The following is a 26392-nucleotide window of genomic DNA, read 5'->3' on the forward strand; positions in this document are numbered from 1 at the left end:
CACATGTTGCCTTGAGACATCGATGCAAACAGTTGAGCTGAGGTAAGGAAAATCATAAAGGCAGAAAAACAAAAAAATCAATTTATCTGACTTATAAGTCATGAAACTTAACCTCAGCTCAACTCTGTTCCCTTTAGTAATTTTCTTTGTCTAATATTTTAAACGTACCAAGTGAGAAATGTACGGTGTGGTTAAACATTTTTATGTGAAAGTGGGTTGGAGGAATCTGTGTGTTTCAATGTGTGAGAGCAGAGCACCTGCATACAGTCACAAGTGTGCATATGCACAAACACGTCCAGCAGCTCAAGTCAAAATTACTGGTGTCTGTGTCCTGTGACTAATAAAATAGACGCTAAATAAGAATGAGCTGGAACAGCAGGTCACATTGTTGTCTGATGTGCCTCTGTGTTGTTGTTGTCTCTCCCTTCAGGTTGTGTCATATCACGCGTGTGTATGTGGGCTTTTTCATTCTTACGTGTTTTGTACACTGTGTCTCTGTCCCTCTCAAAGCCGTCTGAGTGTTGTGTTGGTGTTGTTGTGTGAGCTGTCCCTTCTGTGTTTATTCACGTTTCTTTCCGACTCCACTAACCTGCACCTTACTGAACCAAAGCACGAACTGCAACTAAGAAATTAACCTCAAATAGCAAAAATTATTATTATTACTTTTTTTTTAGGGCGAGGGAAATCTCGATATATTTGCACAAATACGATGCAGTTCAGTGCTGTTCATGAGTCTCTTAAGGCCTAAGGTTACTGGGGTCAGTGGAGTCATCTGTGTCAAGGGATGGTAGGTCTTGAAACATGCATGCTGCGAAGATGCAATGTGTTTTATTGCAGAATATATTTCAAAATCCTTTACAATGCTGCGAAACCGATTAAGAACATGTTGTGGTACATGCGTGTAATGGGTCTGACCTACTATTTCCTGAATCTTGAACTTGTGCTTTCAGTGCCTCGTGTAGTCCAAAGTTCTGGACCTTTTATATTCATTTCTGTAGCTAAAAATCAAACTAAATTGAAACTGCACTTGGCAACTGAGGCGCTCACACACTTACTGATCGGACAAACAAATGCAATAACAGATTTGATTCTGAAGTGGCTTCATGCTTTGTAAGGTAAGCAAGCTATGTGCTGTCCTTTAGCATTGATATTGCTGCAATTTATAATGCTTTTTTTTGTATAAAGTGCGATTAAAGTGCCTGCCAAAATCCCTCTTTTAAGCAAATCAAGAGCCCATTGAGGAAAGTAATTACTGGAATCATTAGGAAGCTGCTAAAGGCAACTTACAGGCGAGTTGTAGCCTTTAATTTGCACCTTTAGGTTGGGAATCTTGTGTGCTGGAGAAAGAGATTGAACACAAAGCTTCCTGTAAACAGTAAAGATCCTAGTGTGACCATTCCAAATTGTACCAACAAAGATTTGTCCTCCTTTCTGCTTAAAGAGGGATTCTGTTGTTGAAAACAAACTTAAATCTCTGTGCTTCATTTTTAATTTGTTGTTGTAGATCTATGCTTAACAAGCAGCCAACTCTTTCTGTAGCCTCTCTGTCTTATCTTTGATGGTTGGCCATTTGACTTCCTACGCACTCTGTGGTATCTGCATGGCTTACAAAAGTCAAACGGTCAATCCTGCTCTTTAAATCCAGACTTTGGTCAACAAACTCAGTCATGTTGGGGTCAAGGTCCTTTATTTCTTTCTCTACTAACTGTATGTGTACATGATTCAATGAAGTTCATTGTGTCTATAAGTTCTATTAAGCACTTAAATTGTTTTTTTTATGTATATATGGGTTTGTTTTGTGTTAAACCTACCGACATGTTTCGGCGGAATGCCTTCCACCTTCGTCAGGGTCGTCATCAGATGGTGGCGTGTGACGTCTTTAAAAACAGCTGATTTGTGACTGAGGCGGAGTCACCTGTCAAACTTTGACAAGTGACTCCGCCCCTTGATGTCCGTCTTTCTCTGGAGGATGTTGCTCCAGGTGTGAGAGAGCAGGAAAAACAATTTAAGTGCTTGATGTATGTGTACATGTTTATGTGTGTATTTTGTTTTTATTTGTAATAATTTACTTCTTTTGTTGCTAATATGGTGTGTATTTTTGTTACTTTGGTGTTTTTGTGCTATTGGGAATGCTTTATGGTTTGAGTTTAAGACTGATTTGAATTTAGTGTGTTGTTTTTGGTTGTGTTTAATTCAAATTATGTTTCATAGTTCTCTGTGACTGACCTCCCCTGTGTTTTCCTGTGATTTTTATTGGTCTCTGTAAGAATCAGAATGAAAGGGAAAACAGTGAGAAGTTGTGCTACTTTTTTGTGTAGACCTCACTGGGTTAGGTCTTTCCATCACAAAAAAAAAAAAAAGAAAAAAAAGAAAATATTCTTAAAGCACTATTATGAACATTAGAACTTTTTTTCCGAAAAACTTTTACCAAAAAATGCTTGTTTGAACAAGCACATGAAACTCTACTTATTATTCACTCTTCATTTTCACTTTTATTATTTACTATTCATAATTCTGACAGTAATTTTGATTTTTTTTAAAATATATATTTTATTATATATATTTTATTTATATATAGTCTTTATTTGTTTAATGCATTTTTTATTGCAGAACCCTGTTTACAATAACCTACGACCAAACCTTTTCATTTTTATTTTCAGGAACTTTTTTTGCAATTTGTGCAAAAAGATGTCTGCATTGTAATAATTTTTCTCCTTTTGAGTTCTCACTGTATGTTAAATCCTTTTTCATTGTCATCTTTTAAGTGTTTCACCTTAGGTTTCACTCCAAAACTCTGCAAATATTCTGTCTAGGACTTTTTTTTTTGCTATGTAAAAGAAGCAATGAACTGCATCTACAAATATTAATATTAGATAAGTGTATGATGGTAATTAAGTAGATCTGAGGTTTAATTTTAACCGGTTGTGTACAGGTTCCTGACCTACATAAGCCTCAGGGGATGAGGCAAGGCACAAGTAAATCTATGGCATCTAGTTTCTCCTGAAGATATCAGGCTCTTTATCTGGGCTACTTGTGGGTCCTCATGATGAAAAGATCAATACTTTTTACTATGGGTAATAGGAGACCACACTATCTTTAACAAGCAATTTATTCCATGTATAAATTATACCGTGTTTGGAGGTATCAGAACAGTTTATTTTTTGCTCCACGGCAAACACGTATTTATGAAATGATGGAGACTGGTGTTTTTTCTCTATCCATATATAGGATTTAAGCCTGTCATTTCCAAAGATAATGTTGGACACAATCTTTTTTTTATAGCCACCGCTGTTAACCACAAATAGCCCAGTATGAATATTCCTAGCCACAATATTTGCAGCTCCTTTTCTTTTCCTGCTTCCTCTCAGCATGACCTACTCCTTCTGTGATTAACACTCATTCTTCATCCCATTCCCAGGCCGCCACTGCAGTGCAAGTGTAACTAAAGTCTGACTGTAGGTAGGTACATATTCCCTCCATAGTGTAAATTAAGTGTGAGAAATTATGTCATCACTGAGCCAGACTAACCATTTCCCCTGACGGAGAACCTCAGAATACCCAACTAACACTGATGTTGTTGTTAATAACGTTTATTTTCAAGAGAACAAACTGACAACCTGCAAAAGACGGATAAAAATCTTTAGTTTTTATTTGTTTAAAAGTTCTAAATGGGTTTTATAAAGTGTTGTGCTCACAAACAGAAAATTAAAGAAGGAAAAGGTTGGAAAGCACAGTATTCCTTAGGAATTGCTTTCCATTTCTTTTTATTTGTTTCCTGCTTTTAGCTGATTATCTAAAATTATACTCTAGGGAAGTGTAACAAACAAGAAATATGTATAATTTTATATTGCCAAAACCAAAGTGAAATGTAATAATTTTATGATTTTTAAGACACAAATATTTCTATGGAGCTGAAATGTTTGGAATCTCTCCAGAATTGAGTGAAATTAATTGTTTCAGTTATTTATATCCAAACTGTTATGGTACACAAATGTCACAGCCATTTTTAAATAATTTATTACACTAAATATGTGCAACATGTATGCAGGGAGGATAGTTATCATGATCAGGGAGAAATCAAGCTCTAAAATCGTGAGCAATTGAAGAAAAAACCCTTAATGAAGCAAAGAAAAGAAGTGGATTCTTTGAAATGAACTGCAGAGAGTTCAGATTAAAAAAAAACAGTGGTGTGTTTGAACAGACTTAGATTTTACTGCAAAGTGGTCCACTGCACTTTGCAAAGTTTGCAGATTACCTTTGGGAACTGGGACATGTTGAAGTTGCAGCAGCCATATTTTTACGCCACAAATGGATGAAAGCACTCTTGTCCATTTGCTGAGCCTTGCAGTTATATTTAAAGAGAACATGTTGGCTGGGATGGATCCACTTATTGCCCCTTTTCTAGGAAACTCCTGCTGAGTGATTATATGTTTTTATTAGTCTAAAGAATTTGACTGAGTAGCTTGGTAGAAAAAGAAATGTGTTAATGTGTGTGTGTGTGTGTGTGTGGGGGGGGGGGGGGGGGGGGGTTGCACTCAATACTGGCCTGATTCTGAATTTCCTTTTTTTTTTTAACAATTTAATCCATTAAACAGGGAGACCCTGTGCCAAGTATTTAAATATTCATTTTTTTAGTTATACTATGTAATATAATATAATATAATATAATATAATATAATATAATATAATATAATATAATATAATATAATATAATATAATATAATATAATATAATATAATATAATATAATATAATATAATATAATATAATATAATATAATAGGAAAAGTTCCTATAAACAATTTTTAAAACTGGACCTTGAGGAGTCAGAAAAAGGTAAAAAAAATTTGCTTTAAAGGGATGGATAAAAATTCCAGCTCATTCTCATTTATCTAAACATTTTTGTTTTTTTCTTCTTCCACCTCACAAACTTGTACTAATTTCCTACTGTGCTCCATTAAATACTCAGCAAACACCTGCACTGCTAAGATTTCCAAAAAATTGTGAAGGATAACTTGTTTTGGATTTTTAAAATATATTTTAAACCTTAGACAAATGCAACACAGATTTGGCTGAGCTTCTCAGAAATCTCTGTGTGGCACAACGTATCTGAAGCCCAGTGAAAAAGCATCATAAATATTTTACCCTGCTACCCTCTGCCTATTATGTGTGAGTCAGTCAAAATAATGAAAAAAAAAATAAAAATTAAAAAATTAAAATTTATACAATATTTCCCCTTTTTTAGCAGGAAGGCACAAAGGGTGTCATAGTGTATCAGTGGGTGTTACTTGTCTGAATGTGACCATATGATGGTTGGAGCTTTTTTAAAATGTATCACATTCTTTATGCAAAAATTGATAAATCAACAAATAAACACAGATTATTGATTAAAACTGCAATCCTCCATCCATTATATGGTAAGATAATCATTGGTGGGTGACTACAGCCCACCAATGGCGTATTTCACCTCATTTGATGCAACAACACATAGCACTTCTCTTTGGCTGCCCCCTACAGGAAGAACTTATCGTCTGCATGCTATTTCACTACAATATTGCAGTGGGAAAGGACAGATGCAAGTGACCTTTAGGACAAAAATATTGTGAGCAGTGCACGAATTGCTCTTCAAGTTCACTTGTGCTGCTGGATTTAGTCATAAATCCTTTTTTTTCTCCCCCATGTGTCATTTCCCTCTGTAACTAAAACATAAACCAATATCCTTCAAAGGATGTAATTGCTGGCAAACAGAAATCGTTTTTACATTTTGTAGAAACATTATTTTCATGTTGGCCATTTGAAGTTTACAAAATCGTGTGCTAAAACATAATGAAAGGCAATGAATTGTTTTCTAATTGGCCTATTTTGAAAAAGGTAATTCATTTTTTAAACTTCATTCGGTCAATCGCTAAACTACACCTATAATATCCATGTCTTTGTTTTGAACTGTGTACAGTTGGCCAAATAATTGTCTAAAACACCCAAATTGTGTCATTCTTTTGGGTGATTTATGCAAAGGGCCTACAATTGGTGTTGGATAACTTAAAATGAATATTTAGATTTGTCTTGAGAAAAAAAGGCATATCATAACTTACATTTTCCTGTTTTGTCTTGTCTGTCTTGTCTCTTTCTGTCCATATGTGTCCTTTATATATGATTTAATAACATTTGCAATATTTATTTAATTTTTTTGCATCATTTTAAATTTATATTTTAAAATTCTTTGACTATTTAAACTTTTAAACTTTTGTTTTTTCTCATATTTTTTTTTTTGTATGTCACAATATATCAAACTGGCACAAATATGGGTTCAAATTTTTTTGCTGAAGCGACAGGCCATGAGAAATCTCGCAGTCTCAATAACATATCTGGAATGGCTGGATCATCTCTGCGACTCGCCCCAATCACCAGTCCCCCCTTTGAGAACTACGAGACCCCGAGACAACTGCGCCGCTGTCGTTCCCCCATCCCCTCCATTTTGTAAACCCAAATTAGACCTAACCTCTCAGATGCTTCCATTTATTGCAGAGGACATCATGCAAATACAAGAGCAATAAGAAAAAAAGGAACCTAATAGTGAAATTATGTCTTGTTGTGCGAGTTCTTCAGGTTGTGATACATGCACTAGGTGTGCAGATTGGGTAAAATCTAGCTTTATAGATACTGAAAAATATAATTTTGAATAAGAAAAAACAAAGGAAGGTACTTTCAATATTAAGTTATTTAGATTCATATCTATGTTTTGGACCAAACTATGCTTAGAACTATAGTGAGAGAAGACGTTCATTTAGCCAAAGAAAACGTTATTGATTTGATGGAGCTTCTATAACATTACTGAACCTTATTTGGATAATTTAAACAATCTAATGTCTAAAGCTTAAAAAATAGACACAAAGTGAAGTTGTATTTTAAAAAGAATACAAAAATATTTATAATTTCATTCCTAATATGATCCATAAGAACTTGTTTCCATTAGTATACATTTAAAGTTCTATTTGTTATTCCTGAGAGTGTGTTTCTCAAAGCTCATAGGAAAATACTTTAGCATAATTAATAATAATATCTTCATCAAAAGCATAAAGCTGCCACCTTTATTAAACCAGTAAGAGATCATATAGAAAAAGTGCTGCAATGTATACTCCCCATAGACTGTTATTTAAGGCCTAATTAAAGTAGAGTGCAATTTCTTTTTATCATCAAACCAAGATAGCACATGCTGTAGCTTTGGAAAAAGGTCAAACTTTTGCTTGGCTTTGAGCAAAGAGAGTAAGAAATCTAAAAACAATACCCAAGACTACCTAAATTCATAAATAAGCAAAAAAAAAACAAAAAAAAAAACATTGTTACTGTTAGCTTTAATGGAAATACCAGTAAAATGTGTTTTATTTCAAAATAAAACTTCTGGTTAGGTTAGAGTAGTTTGGTGAAGTGATTTGGTGGTTCTAATCAAGACAGAGGTGGTTATCATTGAATTTTTATTTAAACATTGACAAAGAATACCCAATTCTAACAGATTTTTAGCTTTGCCCGGAAATTCCATTAATTGACTTAAAGGTCTCAGTACATCATACATATACTTATGAAGAATGTATTAAGGAGGGGCCATGGGTCTCATAGTTAATGTAAATTATTGTAAAGGAAACTACAATGACTGAATAGACCTTTAAAAAATAATTGGGACAGCTATAACATTTGCTATACAGCTAACAGCTATAATTTTTGAAATAAGACTAAGGGCAACAAATTTAGAAGGCTTTCCAGAGTAACAACTTAAAAAAAAGAAAATTCCAGACACGGAATGCTATTGTTTAATACAAAATGTAAAAAAAGTACAAGCACTTTACTAACAATCAGTATTCATAATTCATAATTAACGTTGACATTTTGCATGTAAGAAACAGATTTTTAATAAAACTTAAACCAACTGAACACATGAGCGGACCTCATTAAAAAATTTCCACTTATTTATTCTCATTTGAAATATTTTCTTAAAATATTGAAAAATAAATAAGAACCAAAATGTAATATGTAATATTAATTAAGATTGCGCAATACAGAAACAAAAATCTATATTATACAATACAAAACAAAACAGACTTTTAATGTAAAAGTAAGTATTCCCTACAAACCCAAATTGTTAGTTTTATGAATAAGTGTATCCCTTTCACTTCCACCTTTTCCATGTCAATAAACATATGTGTACTTAGGAGCAAAAAAAAAAGTAATATTACATTTACATATGCAATAACACATACAATCATTTTATGCTGGATTGCATGCACATTTATAGGTATATCAATACATTTTTAAGCAGAGAAACGCACAGATTCAAACTACGATCTTTGATTCAGCTATTCCAGGTGTGATCAAAGCATTACGACAAGAACCATTTTTCTTGTTGCATTCCTTTTTTATGTGGTACCAGACATTTTAAAGCTTTTACTTTTGTAAATCCTTTATATTTTCATCACTGCTGTTTGTAACATGTGTAAAAACTGACTCTGTACCACTGACTTGTCACATTTTGTTCAAAGATGGTTATATATAAGGATATATAAACTTTTAATTTAAACTGTCAACTCCAGGAGCAGAAATGTCCAACTAAGAAGAACAAGTACCTATTTAATCAGGTTGCAATATTATTATTTGGTACAATCTTTAAGCTTGATTGCTATTTTGTCTAATATCCATGTGCTTCCAGACACTCACATATAACACATATCTTTGTTGATATGCAGTAAAAAAAAAAATAGGAAACACTTTGATGTTTGTTTAAATCTGTGGTACTTTAAGTCAAATTGTTCCAAAGTAAATGTCAAATGTAACATCTTACTGGATCTACAATGCAGTTTATTGAGGCCCATTTGTCCTATTTTTTTTATAAACTGTTCTAAGTGTTGAGTTGTTTTACAGTTGTATTGTGAAAAAAATGAGAGATGCAGTTTTTTGTTTAATTATTCAATGCACTTTTTATTGCTCCTTGATTGGAAATCTCTTGGACGGTAAAATGTTTAGTTTATTGTGAAAATACACTTTTTTTATGAACATGTAATAAGTTATATGGACAGTTTGTTTCTTTGTGTTTTGGCCATGCTTAAATCCCAGCCAATCACAGCCTGTAGCTCTTGTTATCACCATTGCTCTTAAAGAAAAACCTGCAAACGCACATTTATACCCCCTAAACATGAAAAGATTCCACAGTGTGGATTTGACATTTTGTAGATATCTAGAATGTCAATTTTTTTGTACTGTAAAGAAAAGTATGCAATGCGTTCCTTAAGCTTTTACAGCAAAAGGAAAAGATTAACACAATCTCACACCTAGCTTTCATTTGCATCACTTGCATCATGTGATTGGTCGTATTTGATTTTTGCTGTCTACAAAACTGATAAGAGTGTCATAACTGTGTTTAGATGTAATCTTGATCACTAGTTGTGATAAATAAATATTCTTGTTAATAAAAAAAGGCATTTGTTGCCTCTATGAGGCCTCTTTAGGCTGTGATGTCATTCAGGATACAACCCAGCTGGATTTAACTAGCTACATTTTTAAAGCACTGCTTGAATAGATCAGTGGTCATTACATTGTATGTAAAAATCTGTATTTACACATCTAAAAACATTAAAAGTTATATGGAATGAAGTTTATAGCTTGTGAGTGTTGACCATAATGATCCAATATGTACAATTTCATCTGGAGTGGAGCTGTTTCTGTTTTCATGTTTAAGATTTTTTCTCTTTTTATTTTATCTGGTTTATTCTTAATATTACATTGTACTTGTATAATTTGAGTAGATCTTAAAAGATCTTTTTGATGAATTATAATTTATGTTTTTAGCTTTTAAACACAATTCCATTGCCACATTTCCACAAGATGCAACCAGTATTTTAGAATTCTTAAAAATTCCGCATACTGACCAGAAAAAGAATGTCGCTGGTTAAAAAATAATGCCTTTGCTGGCACACCTTTTTTTAAAAAAAGTGGATTAAATGATTAGCGGGATAATGGCTTTGACGTATGCATTTTCGTCAGCTGTTATTCCATACTTATTTTAAAAAAAATCTCTCAGTTAAATAAAAAACAAATCTACTAGTGTTTATCAAATGACTGCCCTTTGACTTTTTGGCTTTATTCAAATTTGCACCTATTTACTATTAATTAACTTGTTGCATCAACACATTCACTCACTAAGCTGTGAATCCTAATCAAATACAATACTCGATCTTTAATAGGGACCAAATTAAGAAGATATGTTTCATACAAAGTGTTTAAATGTCCACGTGTGCACCGTCTCTTTAATTTTTTTTCTTAAAACGATGGACTTCGGACAAATAATCATCTGTGCAGAGAAGGAAAGAAGAACAAGATGAAGAGGACGCTGGAAAAGTAGTAATCATGACATTTGTCTGCAAATGACGCCGCATCAATGTTGATAAAGTATCATCCAGTAATATACAGGAATTATTTATAATAGCAAACCCCTTTAGAACTGTTGTTGTTAAGTAACAGTTATCAGAAAATATTTTTGGACTTAAATATCCATTCAGTTGAAAATGTTTGCACATGTCCAGGTAACTTGGTGAATAGAGGTGAGCTTGCTGGGATTTTAATGCACTTACTTTGCTGTTTTTGTTCTTAAAAACCACAATTTCAATGTCTAAAGTTCTCTTTTTGCTGTTTACCTCTAACTTGCAGTACATGCTAATATTTTGTGTGCGCATTTATATGCCATAGAGTGTTTTTGTAGCTTCTTGTAGTTATTGTTTAAACGTGTGTACTTCATTCTGACACAGTTTAACCTGCAGTTCACAGGTAATGGTAATCCCTGATTATTACACTCTTCTGCATAATGACAGTAACATTATGAAACTGTGTTGTGGCAATCCAAATAATTGGCTAGTTTTAAACATACATTTACTATAAATCCATTTAGATACTACTATTACTCATAATGTTACAAGCTGAGTGTTGGTGTTCTTACTTTTCTTTTACATATTGTATGTTTACTGAATGGTAACAGATTTCTGTTTTTGTCTTTGCAGTGTTAAGTTTCTAGCATTCGCCTTCTCTCATATGAGGAGTCGGTAACCAGTAGACAAATTTGCAGTGGAAGCCACCTAAGCAGCAGCATGTCACGGATGGACAGTTTAAAGGAGATCTTTGGGGTGACAAGAGAGACCAGAGGTTAATCTTGAGTAAGAAAAAATCTATATATATATATTACATGGTCTGCTCCTTACACTGCTACCAAAACAGGCTCTTGGATTTCCATCCACACCTTTGACTACTCTCCAACTGACTATTTTTTCTTCCCACGTCCTTTTTTTCTTCTTCTTTTTTTTGCAAACATACTGAGCACTGACACACTTTTGAAGAGGAAAGGACTCTTAATTACACATTCCAGATGGCATTCCTCTTGGTAACATTATAAAACCCATCTTAAGCAACTCGGCGCTGACGACAGTTCTGAGCAGCTGAGAACCTCCATGAGTTTCTGGAAAAAACAAAACAATGAAAAGGATATAAAAAAAAAACAATTGTCTTCAACTGGATTGCTTGAACAATGTAGCATCTCTGCTAACATATTGTAGCATCTGTTGGCTGGATTCAATCCATCAACAGCTCACATACTGAGGAATTTATGCATTCAACGGATCTTCTAGATGTCATTTTCCTCTTGGGTTGCTTTCCAGTGAAGAAAAAAAAAAGAAAGAGTACATGAGAGTCAAAAGATGGACCTTATTCATTACATGACATCCCATAAATGCACAATTATGAGATCAATCACACTGTATTGAACAGCACCCTCAAACAGCTCTGTGTCAAAGTTAGCACTTGTATAGAACCTGTGTCTTCCATTAGCTTCAATGAGATTGAAACACTGCCCCCCTCACCTGTGGTAATGAAGCATATGTAGCATCAGCTCAAATCATGGATGTGTAATCTCTCACCGTGGATGAAAAAGGCCCATTTTATCTCTCATGTACTCATGTAGACTTGCACGAAAATCTAAGTGGGATACCAAAGGTCCTATGGCATGCACTTGCTGAACGGCCAACTGTATTGTATAGTAGATTGGGAGAAATATTCAATGCAGAGAGGACAGAAGCCTCGTTGTTAAACTGACCATTGTCCCTCTGTTCTTTAACTGCCACTCATCCTACATCTGGATGCACATATGCACAATTAAGTCTTTTCTTATCGTTAACAGACTGACGCTGTCACAAAAACAAATGACTCACAGAATCAAAAGAAACAGTGACGTCAGTCTGTTGTGCTAGCCTGCCTAATTTAAAGTGAATTCTCCCACACAGGTGTGTATAATCAAGGACTGGTTTCAGCTCCTGTCTTATTTTGAAAGGGACCAATCTGACAAATATGTTTCCCAACATAGAGATCAACACTGCCAATACGGCATAACATTCTCCAGACGCATACTGCCCTGTCTCTCTCTTGTCCCTCTTGCTATCAACAACTGCTTCACTGGCAAGTCAGTGTCCAGATAAAGATTAGCAAAGCCTTTCGGCAAAAGGGTAAAATGAGAAGAAATGGACCAAGAGTAGAGTGAGCACGGACGTGTACAAAGAGAACAAATCTATATTTTGATAAACAATTCTACAGCTCTTCATGACGTCAGAGGATGGAAAGGTCCGGGAACGCAGGAATAAAAGTCCAACGCAAATGTGAAAAGAAGATTTGCATTTGTGAAATGGAGTTCCAGAAAAAAAAAGGATCCAAATAAATATTCCTCATGAGGGGTGTGCAACATTTTTACCCCAGAAGCACTGGGAAATGTCTTTTTTGTTCCCTATTTTGTCTCTTTCTTTTGTTCGTTTTTTTTTTTGAAAAACATTAAGCAAAGACTGAGTCTTTCTTGCACAGACATGGGGAAGACAAAGGATGGACACAAAGTAAAACAAATAAAAAAAAGATAATGCATTTTTGTAACTTTGTTTACCAGCATGACAACTTTGCATGACTGTCTTTTCTGCAAGCCCTTAGTTGAAGACAAGGGTGCTAGAGATACAAAAAAGTATATATAAAACAATTAAAAAAGTGTTATATGCAATTAATGTTTTAAAAAAAGATTATAATGAAAGAGAAGAGCTATATTTTGTTTTGAAAAGTAAAAAAATGTGAATATTGAAACATGTATGTTTGCAAAGTACACCCCAAAACTATGTTTTGTTTAATGAAATCTCTCTGCTATTACTGCCCTACACTCTTCATTCCAGTGTTTATGATCTCTGCCATACTTTTATTTGTAATGCATTACGCAGTATATTTTCTAAAATATTCAATCAATAGCCTTTGCCTGTAGCATCTGTGCAAAGGACACTTATTGTTGTTGATCACCATGTTTCTTTCTGAGTTTCTTTGCACAACTTCCGTAGCAGAACAGCAGTAGTTCTAAAACAACAGCTCTCCATATCACAGTGTTGATAAGTAGTCATGGTTTGCTTTCTTTACTTTAATTTGGCAATAATACTAGAGTTGTCACATGACTGTAGCAGGTAAAAACGGAGAACCTCGAGTCCTTGAAGCGTCTTCAAAGCTCAAGCCTTGAGAGGATTTTCAAAGGGCCTTGAGTGCCCTGAATGGATGGAAGGGTTTTGTTAGGATAGGCAGTTCCGTTCCACTTGCACTGAGTTGAAAAGCAAAATCCTAGATGTAGCTCACCCAGTAAAGATTAGTGACATAAGGGAGGATGCTACACTTTCAAAGAATCAGGAAAGATTTCAGGTTTTGCGTGGAACAAACTGCCATTCCAAAGTTTTGATGTTGTTTTAAGGACTCAGGTGTGCCAATAGTGTGTGGATGTAGGTGTTTTTGCAGTTTCTTTTAATCATAATGAATTCTAGTATATAGGCAACAATAATGTGAACACCTCACAGTGATGTGTAAAAAAACGCATGCATTATGACTTGATAATCTCTCTTAAGGGGGAACGGAGTCTTGACATTTCCCCCTAACCTTCTGTCATTGTCATGAATCTTGCCCCGGTAAATATAAACACTGTGCCGTGTTGTATGTAGAGCAGAAACGTCTTCCTCAGAGAGGCAACTGAAAACTACTCACACTCGCAGTGTCAGCATGAGTGTGTAGAGGTAGCTCGTCTTTGTTCCTTTAGATGGTCAGGTCTTTTGCATCCACCATTGTTTTTTAGAGTTGCCGTCTCCTGCTGGCTAGCTCGTTGCCGTACACAATGCCGCCATAGAAGAGCAAATCAAAGAGACTCAGAGCTTCCAAAAATGATGTCAGAGAGTGAGAGATGGAGGTTACTAGTGAAGAGAAGATAGATTAGAATCAAGCAGTATTTGTATCCCTAGTGAGTTTAAGACCCTGCTGGTCCGGGGCTCAGCTCAGGCAGCTGAATGGTCCTCTTACCATTCCCAGTTTATTTCAGTGGGAGGCTCACCAGAACATGAGAGTCCTTGTGATATAGACTTCTGACAGTATTAAACAGCTCTGTTGATTAATGTGCTGGTTTTACAGGGTGTGTAAACTTTTGTCAATTTGCAGGAAATGGTTTTGTTTTGGTCCTCTCTCTTTTGAAGCTTTCAGTTCCCATTATTTGAAGGCATCGGCCTACTATGGCTCGGATGGTCACATGGATGTTCATGAGCGTTTTAGAGGTAGTGTGCACAGCTGTGAAATCTTTGTGCTTCACCCAGCTGTTTGTGCTTTTCTGGCCACGTAGTGTCTTTTTCTAACAGCATTCCCTCACTGTTAGGCCAGCCATGTCTATATTCCTCCACTTTGTGACTGCTCTGCCAATGTGAGACTGAAAAAAGATGTCTTTCTTTTCCAATGCATAATACTGCCATTTGATTTAGACACGTTCAGCCGAATGGGTTACAATGTCGAGAGTGCTAAGTCTGTTTTATTTCCAAAAGAGTTGCAATCTGTTAGAGAACATACCACCTCATACAACCCAAATAAATAAAAATGCTTTAGATGATAAGTAGGTCGCATAGACAGTAACTGTGCTTCAGCACATTATTATGACATTTCCTCTGTAGGTTCTTTAGAGGCTGTCCTATGATTGTTCCCACTTACATCCTGTCCAATTTCTTTTCTTCTTGCCTGTTTCTGTTTAATATGTTTCCGTATGATCCTTTTTGTTGGGGAAATTGTATGCAATCTGCACCACGAATGCCGCTGATTGACACTTACTGTATTGCTGTGCAGCCATCAGTTCAGATGATTGCAACCACATGTGTAGTGGCGCTATGGCTTTCCATAGAATTACCTAGCAATCAGTCTTGTCTAAAGATAATTTATTTTAACAAATTAATATGACCAGATTTATTTTAGAGGAAATTATATCAAACTGAATACATTTTTCTAACGTACTAAACGTTATTTTCTTTAGAAAAAAAGCATCAAATCTATATACATAAATACCATTTATTGTTATTTGCATTAATGTAAGCATTCCAAAGATTAATTTTACATGCTATCAAATGTATAAAACAGACTTAAGTACTGGTTCATTGTACTGTGGTCTTAGTAGGAGTGTGAATGGGAAGAAGAGGAGGTCACTGGAGCATCTAGTTGTGACTTAAGCCAGATTTCATTTTTGAAATGTTGGGACACAAAGAACAAATCATCAAGAACTGTATAAAGTATATTTCAATGGAATGTTCATTACTTATCTTTTTATATTTTCAAGAAAAAATAGATACATATCAATAAATCATCATAATTGAACATATTTCTACTATTGAGACTTATGTATGAATGTTAACACGATCTAATGTGAACCAATCTTCATAGCAGCTTGAAGGAATAACTGATTAACAGTCGGGAGATGCTTTTCTCAGAGACATTAAAACTGCTTAAAAATCATTGAAGTCGACTTAAAATAAATGAAAATTTAACCTTGATTTTGTGTCTTTCTTTTGTTGAGTAGGCAGATTTTTCTTTTTTAACTGAAATGGGGGATTTTGTACAAAGGAATTTAGCATGATTGATAAAAGGGGTTTGTTCTGATTGTGACAGTTTATCCATGCCCTTGTCAGGAGCACAAAACCATGTCACAGTGACTGACACGATAACACTTGAAGTGGAGGCAGAATGAAAATCCAAAGTCTTCCGAGAAACAAAAGCATGACAGATCAGATGAGACTGAAGGTTTGAGAACATGCTGTGTTTCAATGCAAGACAAGAAGTTTATAAGTGTGAGGGATTGTTCTTTGTCTCTATTTTTGGGCTAAACACGTAATCCTTTACAGGATGTTAAAGTCATCTGTGTCTGATCTTTCTGTAACTGATGTGATAATTCCGGTAGAGTTCCTGCTGTTTCATATCCAGTAGCTGAAACTTGATCCAAACATCCGACACACTGGATCTGTTTACCCTCCTCTGTGAAAATTAACGCAAAAATTGCATTTTCTAAGTTTTTAAAGAGATGCCCAAACAAACAAACAAACAAATCAGCTGCATTAGATTGTATCACATTACGTTTTTGAGTAGAATTTCAGACAAAGAACTTCAAAAGGTTTGCTGTTTAAATCGGATTGATGTTTTATTTAAATCATCTGTCTGGTTTTTAAAATAATTATTTAAGTATATGGGCAGCTTAATTGTAAAAACATTGAGCTTGAAAATTTTTTTTTGTTTTCTTCTACTGGACTTTTGTTACAGTTCTAAAGATTTCAGGTATTAAAAGAGCAATTAAAGTAAATTACATAGTGCATTATAATGAGATGCAGTTGTAAGGATTCTAAAGGTTTAAAATTGAAGCAAAAAAAGATTATTTTCTACAGGTTAATCTATATTCCTCCACTTTACTGCGTAGATATTTTAGATGGCACTGAAGGCATTTTTAAGGATCTCATTGGCTCCTGAAACGTGATCAAACTTTCATGTGACCCATCAGCCCTATGAGAAGTGAGGTTTTCCACTAAGTGAAGGCAGCTGTGAGGAAATGTCAGTAAAAGCCTCTTTCAGTATTTTCCCTGCAATATAAATGTATAAAAAAAGAAAAAAACCTTCACCTCCCTCTGGTGGAAAAAAGTAGTACTGTCTGATTGTTTATCAGGAAAAGCAGTGAAGTACGATTATTTTATGTATCTCAAAATTTACCCAAAAATCAGAGCTGTGCGATTTCCTCATTAAAATGATCTTTATAGCAAATACTTAGATGAGGCTAATCTGTTGTATGGGTTTGGAATGGGTGTAACTATCTAAAATTATTAATAAACATTTAAATGAAATCAAGTTTTATAACAGAAACATATGACTACAGAGAGGCTGTATTCTGTCAAAGAGTTCGTTGACAGTTATTGTCCTTGAATAAGACACTTATCCCCACTTTGACTGAAAAGTCTTTGTCAGCCTGTGAGACTGTGATAAACTGTGTGACACAGTCTAAATACATTAAAAGGGAACATGCATAAAGCCCTGCTAACCTTAACTACAAGCGGAGTTATATTCTTATTTTTTTACTGACACTTTTCAGAAATTCCTGGTAAAGGTTTTTCAGTTTATGAAGCGATTATTTTATGAGTCAACTTTAGTATTTTAATAAATTAAACCATGAAACATCTATTTTAGTCCATCATGTATGAATGGTAAACAAAGTAGAAGAGATTGTAGAACTTGACGAATGAAGACAGGTCTAACAGGAAGTAAATTATACAAAACATGAGCGGATTGTTTATTACAAAACAGAAAAAAACTATTTAACAACTGAATTTAATCGACTGAATTCAGAAAATTGGAAGAAAAACAAAAATCTAATTTCCTTGTCAAGCAAATATAAATTAAGAAATTAAAAACTAAAGAAAACAATGAAAAAGTGAGAATAAGCAGTAAGATTTATGACATTTTTAAGTAAATTTCTAAAATTTGAAAATATGACAAAACTATTCAGAAATGCTCGAAAGAAACAAAAAATAATTTAGTCTTTAAAGATTTTAGAGAATATATAGTAGATTTTTTTACGATACATCTTCTGTTGAAAATCTGATTTAATTTATGCCTGTTTAGCCCTGATAAATGTGATATTTCCCCTTAAATGGCAATTTGATACTTCATTTTACTCCATGTGAATGTTACTGTCACCTTTATAAATGATTGTGACATTGTTTTCTGTTTTAACAGATTTATTTGTATTAGAATGGAACAATAAATCCAAATCAAGTTTCCTGTCTGTCAAGGAGCCGCTCCTTGCGGAACGAATGTGACATTTGATATGAAGGTTGAATGTTGTCATGCCTCATGGCTAAAAGGGAGCGAAAGAACAGGGAGGGGTAGGAGGGATCCGTTAGGGGTCCGATTTCAGCACGGCAGCATTCCCACTAATTTTCATGACGGACAACGTGAGACAGCAAGGGACAGGGCACGATCCTCTGTGTTCCCAAAGCAAACAACTGGAAGCTAAGTTGGTGTCCAGTCCGCTATAGTGAGTTAACCTGACACAGAGGAACCTGTGCTGACCACAAGCAAACGGGAGCTGATGTGCATGTGACAGGCAGACAGGATGAAGACAAGATAAGGCAACCTGATGAGTCGAAGGAGGCAAGCGATGTGATTTTTTGGGGGCATCATCTGTCAGCAGCTGTTTTTCATCCAGTGAGTGACTTCTGTGTTCATGCGGAACACCACATTTGCTTGTTTGTCTTTTATTCATTTTTTTTTTTAAAGAATAAAATCTATTCCAATACTAAATTTTAAAAAAAAATTGACCAAACAGACTTTTCTGAATAAGTCCTCCCATGTTTTTACTTTGCCTTGACTTGTTGACTTATTAATATTGATTCTTGATTGGTTTTACTTTTTGTCCAGGTGTTTAAAAATTTGCTGAAAATTGACTCTTAGATTTTTTTTGTGGGGGGGGGATTTGGATGGAATCAACAATGGAAAACAATGACCAACAGGCCGACAATGGAAATGATGGAGTAAAAGAGGAGCATGTAGAGAAAGACAAACATCTGAAGAACCAGCTTAACAGTGAGGAAAAAGGAGAGAAGGAGAACAACGGAAATGAAAAAGAAAGGAAAAAAGACAGACGTTCAGGTATCCTATGGAGAAACGGATGGGTGCTGGGGGAAAGACTAGCCATCAATGTCTCAGGAATGCGCTACGAAACTCAACTCCGTACCTTAGCCCAGTTCCCAGATTCCATGCTTGGTGATCCTAGGAGGAGATCACGATACTTTGATCCACTTCGAAATGAGCTCTTCTTGGACCGTAACCGAGCTTGTTTTGATGCCATCTTATATTTTTACCAGTCGGGCGGCAGGCTTCGCAGGCCTGCTAACATACCCTTGGACATTTTCATGGATGAGCTCAGATTCTATGAGCTTGGAGAGGAAATCCTGAATCGCTTTAAGGAAGATGAAGGTTTCCCAAAAGAGGAGGAGAGACCTTTACCATCCAACGAGATCCAGAGAAAACTGTGGATGCTGTTTGAGCACCCAGAATCCTCATCAGGTGCTCGAATCATCGCCATCATCAGCGTCATGGTGATCGTGTTGTCTATCCTCATCTTCTGTCTGGAGACAATCCCTGCCCTGAAAGCTGATAAAGAGGTTTGACTTATAATTTTTCTTATCGTGTTTGACAAAGTCAGATGGTTCTAAAACAGGTTTTAGGTCTCTTTTATAGGCATTGATGTTATACAGTCGATTAAGGAGGAACAAATGTTGAAGGCCCAGAGACACTTGGAGCAGTCATGGCAGTAATGAATTCATTCTAGTCAGGGCGCAAACATAATATAATAATGTGCTGCTGGAAAGACATAGACTTACAAATACTGGACGGATAATTGCTGGTGTGAAAAAAAAAAAAATCTGAAGCGTGACTTGGGGATGTTGACTGGAGTCTGCCCTGTCTAACTTAATAAAAATAGACGATTCGTAAGCTACATTCACACCAGGCATATGTGGAGCATTCAAGAACAAACAAATTTTCAATCAGTTAGCATTTCTATGTTTTGAAAAGGACATCTCTCCAATATCACTACCAAATATGTGTATGAAGAGCCTCAAAATGGAAACGTTCATAGCGATGGGTAAACACGACAGTTCATGTGCGTATACACAGAGTTTTCATTGGAAGCGGTCACCTGAATGTGTTTTTTCCAAGCCTGGTGTGAAGGTGGTGGTGTGTGGCAGAGTATTGTTGGGTCCATCTGTCGGTCCACTCAACTTCAACTTAAAAAAACTGCTCCTAATTTTTAGCCTTTTGATCAAAATAACACATTTTAAAGAAAAATACCCAGAGGTTTGGATGAATAGAAAATAAACCTATAAACATCAAGCGTAACCAACCTGAACAAAACATTACTTTTCGTGTGAATTTGGACTTTATTAGACAATATTAGATGAGAATGAGAATTTGTTCTCTTTAAAAACCAACCTCTTGTAATCAGTCCTCCCATTGAATTTCATTTCAGGAGAAGAAAATGAGGAGGCTCGGTTGAAGTTAAATTCCAAGCTTTTTTTTTCTGCATTGCTTGAGCTTAAACAGATGGTCTTTCATAGAACAGCACATAAGATCTAACCTATTACATTTTCAAAATAAAAGCAAAAGATGTGCAGTGCAGGTAGAGAGCCCTTCCTAATGGGCAAAGCTCATACTTTTGAAACTTCTGAAAAATCTCCTTGTTAAAACTACTGTTGTGAAGAAAATTATACACAACACACTTCAACTTCAACCCCCCCCCCATGTGTCTGATCCTCAACAAAGCCTTTACCCTTTTTAATTCATTGGCTATCTTCAAAAAGGTGGGGCATCTAAACTAAACTGTGAGAGTTACTTCCTCACTGAAGGTACAATATATTGGGCTATTATTACCACTAACAGCTGTGTAAAGTTGAATTTCTCACCAGAAATTCTAATTCAAGTCAATCAATATTGTTGTGTTCACACTGTCCAATGAGTTAATCCAGATAGCCTATAGCCACACCCATGGCTGTTTCAAACTCTAAAGATAACAGTCAGTATTATTGGCTGGATCTTTACAGGTGTTTGTTGTATAAACAAAAGCTGGCAGCAGACTACAAAAATACAAAATACATGCATAGATTATTAAACCCAGACACTTAAAACACACTAAAAGAAGTGTGGATGTGAACTCAAAGGGAATTTTCCAGCAAAAGCAGCTGTATGACCAAACAACATACAGCCATCATCTTGCAGCAATGCACAGCCAGCACTTGTGAAAATGCAATTGTGCATAATAAGATTATTAGGGGGAATAATTGTTATCCAAAAAAAAAAAAAAGAAATACGTCACAAATGTTAATGTAAACATTCATAAGCTATAAAGCATTTTCTGTTCAAGCATTGTTTTTAAAAAATATTCTTTGCAGTTTAACATTAAAAATAGACATTTTCTCCGTTTTCCTATCAAGATTTCTTTATTTGTGGTTAACACCCAAATAGACCCTTAACAATTGTAGAAACGTCCAAACAATCAGGACACATGGCACTCCTTCAAATGTGATTTAAGTATTTGGGTTGGTGGAAACACAATATGACGGAAAGCAGGTGTTTAAATAAACACAAACTTAGAGAGCGTGTTTGGCAGAGGAAGTCTGGCACAAGAAGCAACTGAGCAAAATGTCTGGAAGCAGACCAAAGAAAAAGAGAGTCTCCAGGAAGCTTAAAGTGTGATTATTTTAGTCGCTGTTAAATCTGATCTGGATTCAAGAAGTGCTAAAGGGTACAAGGGGTAATGGGAGGGTCTGATTTGCTAATGATAGAAAGTGGAGAAAGAGACAGGGGACAGTTAGTTGTGTTAATGTTTGGTCACATGTGACCTTACACTTAAGCAAAGGTGAGCCAAAGCGTTGGGTGGCTCATGACCAGAAAATGAAAGGTCTTCCAGGATGGGTAGCATAGTCTGGCTCATGTTAACACTTTCCTTCAGGAATGCTGTGCTGGGCCAGGCCGGCTCTGCTGCCAGGAAACCGACTCTAGTTTACTCCTCCGCAAGTTGGTATACTCACCCAACTGCATTGCAATGCTAGCCGTCAGCAGCAGCCAAGCGAGATGGGAATAGTGACAAAGGAGACGATAGACGAGGAGCAGTGCAGTGAGCCACTCATGTTTCTCTGCGGAGATTTCTCTCAGTTATATTTAGTCTTAGGAGAGCCCTTGGATCAACATGTTCTGTAGGTGTACACCTTTAGTAATAAACACTGTCAGTGACCTGCTACTGAAAGTCAAAATCAAAACTTAAAGTTTATTTAAACTACAACGAAATCTTTTACAACATGGCAAACTAAACAAATCCTTTTATATATATATATTCCACTGGTAATCATGCTTTGGACTTGACGTTGAGTGTGAATCTTCCATCCAGTGTGAGAATATATATTGCTAACTGACAGGGCAGATGGAACGACAGGTGGACTGAAAACAAGATTGGAAAGCTGCATATGTCAAACACTTTTATGATGCTGCCAAAAGGGAGAAGCAACAAGAAGGTGTCAAAGAGAAGTTCAACACAGTATTCTACCACAGCTCCTCGACTATAGTATATCAAAGGCAGCTTACAGTGTGGGGGGATTAAACATTTCTGAAGAGGACACAGGATGCCTGTACACTAGGCAAAAAATAGCAATTTATGAGTCATAAATCAAACCACTAATCATGGAAAGTATAAATCTGTAGTCTAATATGGTGGAACTATGTAACATTAAATTCCTTTGGCATTGTGCAACACAAATAACCTCTTCTCAATGACGATCCATGTCAGTTAATTCATTCATTCATTCATTTTTTAATAGTTATTCAGATAAAAACTTGGATGACAACAGTCACTTGCATTTAACAAAGTTTTATCCAAACTTAATGTACTTAGAAAAATGAAATATATTAATTATTCATATACTATTATTTTTTGTCATTATGAAAAGCATATTTAATGCTGTTTAAATTGATTTTTGTGTAACTTATAATTTATAACTCAACTTACACTGTATTTTAATTGTTATTAGCTTTGATAAAAATGTTTTCAATCCCTTCAAACTATGCGGAAATCTTTGTGAAATAAAATTCTGACAAAACATAAAAAAATATTTAGGATTTTTATTTATAAGTACAGCAACATTGTACTGAATAATAGAAACATTAATCTAAAAAAAAAAAAAGCGTAATAGTCAAAAAAAAAAAGGATTCTGGAGGCAAGAGACCAACAACATTGCAGTTAAATGTTTACAATGATTTGTAAAAGTTTTGTAATTGTAATTTTAGGTATTACGTCTATATTTCTTTCTTGACAACAGAAAATTAAACCAGATACTTGTTTGGTTAGTTGAATCAGGCTTTAGTGAGACCGTCCAGTAATTTACCTTATTTTGGCACTAAAACAATGACTTTAGATAAAAAAATTTGATGAAAACACAAAACTTACTGACTAAATGTATTTATCATAAAACAACTAAGTTGTAGAAATGACATATAAATGTCAATAAAACTAAATATTTTAACTATTTTTAAACATTCTCCATGGACTAATACTTACAAAGGGTTTCTCCTTAGCAGAAACAATGAACTTCATAAATAGTTCTTTATATGCTTAAAAGCCAATGCTGGGCCATGCACAGATTCCCGACCTGTTCTGGGTGTACCCCACCTTTGCCCAACAGTAGTTGGGTTGGCTCCAGCAACACCATGACCCTAAAAGGGATTTAGCAAGCTCTGAAAATGAATGGATGGAAGCACATGCTGAAGCTGAATGCCACAATTGGAGATATATTACGTTGAAGATCTAGAATAAATGTAAATGGGTTTCTGACAGTTAGCATAATCTACTGTAATACAGAGGCATACAACTCTTGCATACACTCATTATGCACTGAGATGCAAATATGTTATTCTATGTGGTCAATTTTAACCAAAATGTGACTTTTAATCCATGTTAACCTAATTTGGATTGTAAATTTTGGCAGTAGCAGGGGTCAGACCTCTTCTGTGGGGCAGGAGGCAGAAGTTACAGGTTACAATAAATAGAAAAGATAGGAGACATCCAAAGCTGCCTGCAGAATCTGGAGTTATCTCATACAGAGAGCACAATCAATAAACAAATAATCAATCAATCGTTTTACTTCCAAAGCGTGCAGTGCTAGTTTATGGCAAATGGAAAACCATTTGGAAGTTGTTTTGAACAGTTAATACCATCATAGATGGTTGGATTTTTGGTCAGAGACTTTATTCTTTGACTGACTTTTAATGATTTTGCATGTAGCATGTTAGATCACAAAAATCATTAAAATTAGGATCTTTCAGTGGAAAAAGTTTAAGTTAAAGTTTGTTTTCTTTGTTAGTTGGATTTTAGGTATTTGTTTTTGGGCATATTTAACACTTGACCTGTATATTGTGTTTTTGCCTCCACAGGATTTCCACTCACATTCAAAGAACGGTTCTGAAAACGGTTCATCCTTACCAAGTATTTTCCATGACCCTTTCTTCATTGTGGAAACCATTTGCATTTGCTGGTTCTCCTTTGAACTTGTAATGCGCTTTGCAAGCGCTCCCAGTAAAATGCGCTTCTTCAAGGACATCATGAACATCATTGATTTCAGCGCCATCTTGCCTTATTTTGTTACTCTGGGAACAGAGCTAGCAAAAACCAATGATTCCTCTCCAGGCACTTCCTTGGCCATCATTAGAGTCATCCGGTTGGTGAGAGTCTTCAGGATCTTCAAGCTGTCTCGGCACTCCAAGGGTCTTCAAATCCTGGGCCAGACCCTGAGGGCGAGCATGCGAGAGCTCGGCCTGCTAATCTTTTTCCTGTTCATTGGTGTCATTCTCTTCTCCAGTGCCATATACTTTGCTGAAGCCGACCACAACACCACTGACTTTGTCAGCATCCCACACGGATTCTGGTGGGCTGTCGTCACCATGACCACCGTGGGATACGGTGACATGTATCCAGCCACAGTGTGGGGTAAAATGGTGGGCTCCATGTGCGCCATTGCTGGCGTGCTCACTATTTCCCTGCCTGTGCCTGTCATTGTGTCCAACTTCAGCTACTTTTACCATCGAGAGACTGAATGTGAAGATCAAACTGAGTACAATCATGTCCAGACAATGCTGTGGGAGGATGAGGAGCTTGACGAAGATGAAATAGAGGAAGGCGATAGGGATCCAGAAGATGAGTATAATGCATCTGAAGGAATCTGCAATCCCTTAAACGGAACTTTACTTGGTGGACGTTGTGCAGATCTGACTGTGGAGTATGGAAAGGTCAATACATTTCTAGGAGAACCATTGGTTACTCAAGTTTAGACAAAAGTGACTGTTTTGTCCAAGAAGCCAAAAGAAATTTCACTGAGATAAGAACAATGATCTACAAACAGGTTGGAGATAATTACAGACCTACACCACCAAATAATACACTGATTTGCAACTATTTATTGCTGTGTAAATTACATTTAAAACTCATTTTCAGTCAGTTTTTTATTCTCAGGGTCATGTTTTTGAAATATTGTGCTTTTTTATGAATAGCCAAACTTGGATTAGTCTAATTTTCTAAAAGCTTGTACCTTAAAACTGTGATGTCTTAGTCATTATTACTAAAAGCTTTTTAGATTGTTGACCTTTAAGTCATCATGTGTCACCACAAACCAATAAAGCATCCTAGAAACACTGAAATCTCACAGATGACAGCTCAACATTTTTTAAATTAACAGTTAAAATGCTATACTTTTAGAGTTTAAAAGAAATAAACCACTGGAATGGCATAATCACTGCTGATTGGTTGAATATTGCATTTGGTGCAAAGTTGAAGAGTTATGGAAAATAATGTTTTCTGGGCTGACTTGTGCTCTCACCAATTTCTATCAAATAAAGATTTTGTTTTTCAATTATTTTTTTGCTAAATACAATCAACGTGTGAACTGTTGAAATGATGTTTCACTTTGTCAGTCAATAAAGGAAGAAACAGTGAAATACAAATGTAAAACAAAACAGAAATAATTAATGTAAAGGTAAGTATAGCTTTCCACAAGTAAACTGCCTTGATTTTTTTTTTAGAAATAAATAACAGAAATGTTTTATTTTAAAAATAAGAAAAGCTAAAAGTCTATAAAACAAATTTCATTGCAGATTAGCCAAACACATTCAACTTGTAGTAATATTACTAACCTGTTTATAAGGCTTTCTTTTTATTACTGCAATGTTTAAGTTTCCCTTACTGGGTGTTTCATTTCCAATGTTGAACAAATTAAATATGTGGCAGCTGCAGAATCATGGCTTAATCAAGTATTATTTGTGTAGCAATGACAAAAACATTAAAATATATATATATATCTATATATAGATATATATAGATATATATCTATATATATGAAATGTGACAGTTTAAAACCAAATCTGCAGGGCCAAAATATTTTTAGTTTCAGAAAAAAAGTTGTGTTTCCTTTAGCATATTTT

The 26392-nt window shown here is 35.3% G+C and overlaps 2 protein-coding genes across 6 annotated transcripts in view; both read left to right on the forward strand.

The window, feature by feature from the left end:
- The window catches only part of LOC101159863 (potassium voltage-gated channel subfamily C member 1), a 40850-nt gene extending 30850 nt beyond the window's left edge, over positions 1-10000 (forward strand). For 3 of the 4 annotated variants that reach the window (XM_023949127.1, XM_023949125.1, XM_023949130.1), the window contains 2 exons: positions 431-451; positions 6325-10000. In XM_023949127.1, the coding sequence (XP_023804895.1) occupies positions 431-451; positions 6325-6479 (176 nt within the window). In that variant the 3' untranslated portion in view covers positions 6480-10000. Of the gene's footprint in view, positions 1-430; positions 533-6324 lie in introns of those variants that run through there. The other variant, XM_023949128.1, reaches the window with a different exon arrangement.
- On the forward strand, positions 2590-26193 carry LOC101160112 (potassium voltage-gated channel subfamily A member 1). Of its 2 annotated transcripts, XM_023949137.1 has the most exons (4): positions 2593-3459; positions 11038-18577; positions 18791-19536; positions 24353-26193. In XM_023949137.1, exons 3-4 carry the CDS (start codon positions 18850-18852, stop codon positions 25244-25246), a joined length of 1581 nt encoding a protein of 526 aa, XP_023804905.1. In that variant the 5' UTR covers positions 2593-3459; positions 11038-18577; positions 18791-18849; the 3' UTR covers positions 25247-26193. The 2 variants fall into 2 exon arrangements, with proteins under 2 accessions (XP_023804904.1, XP_023804905.1); XM_023949136.1 differs by having other exon boundaries at positions 2590-3459; positions 11038-19536.
- The last annotated feature ends 199 nt before the right edge of the window (positions 26194-26392 follow it).

The sequence above is a fragment of the Oryzias latipes genome, chromosome 19 (genome assembly GCF_002234675.1).
Source record: "Oryzias latipes chromosome 19, ASM223467v1".
Lineage (NCBI taxonomy): Eukaryota > Metazoa > Chordata > Actinopteri > Beloniformes > Adrianichthyidae > Oryzias > Oryzias latipes.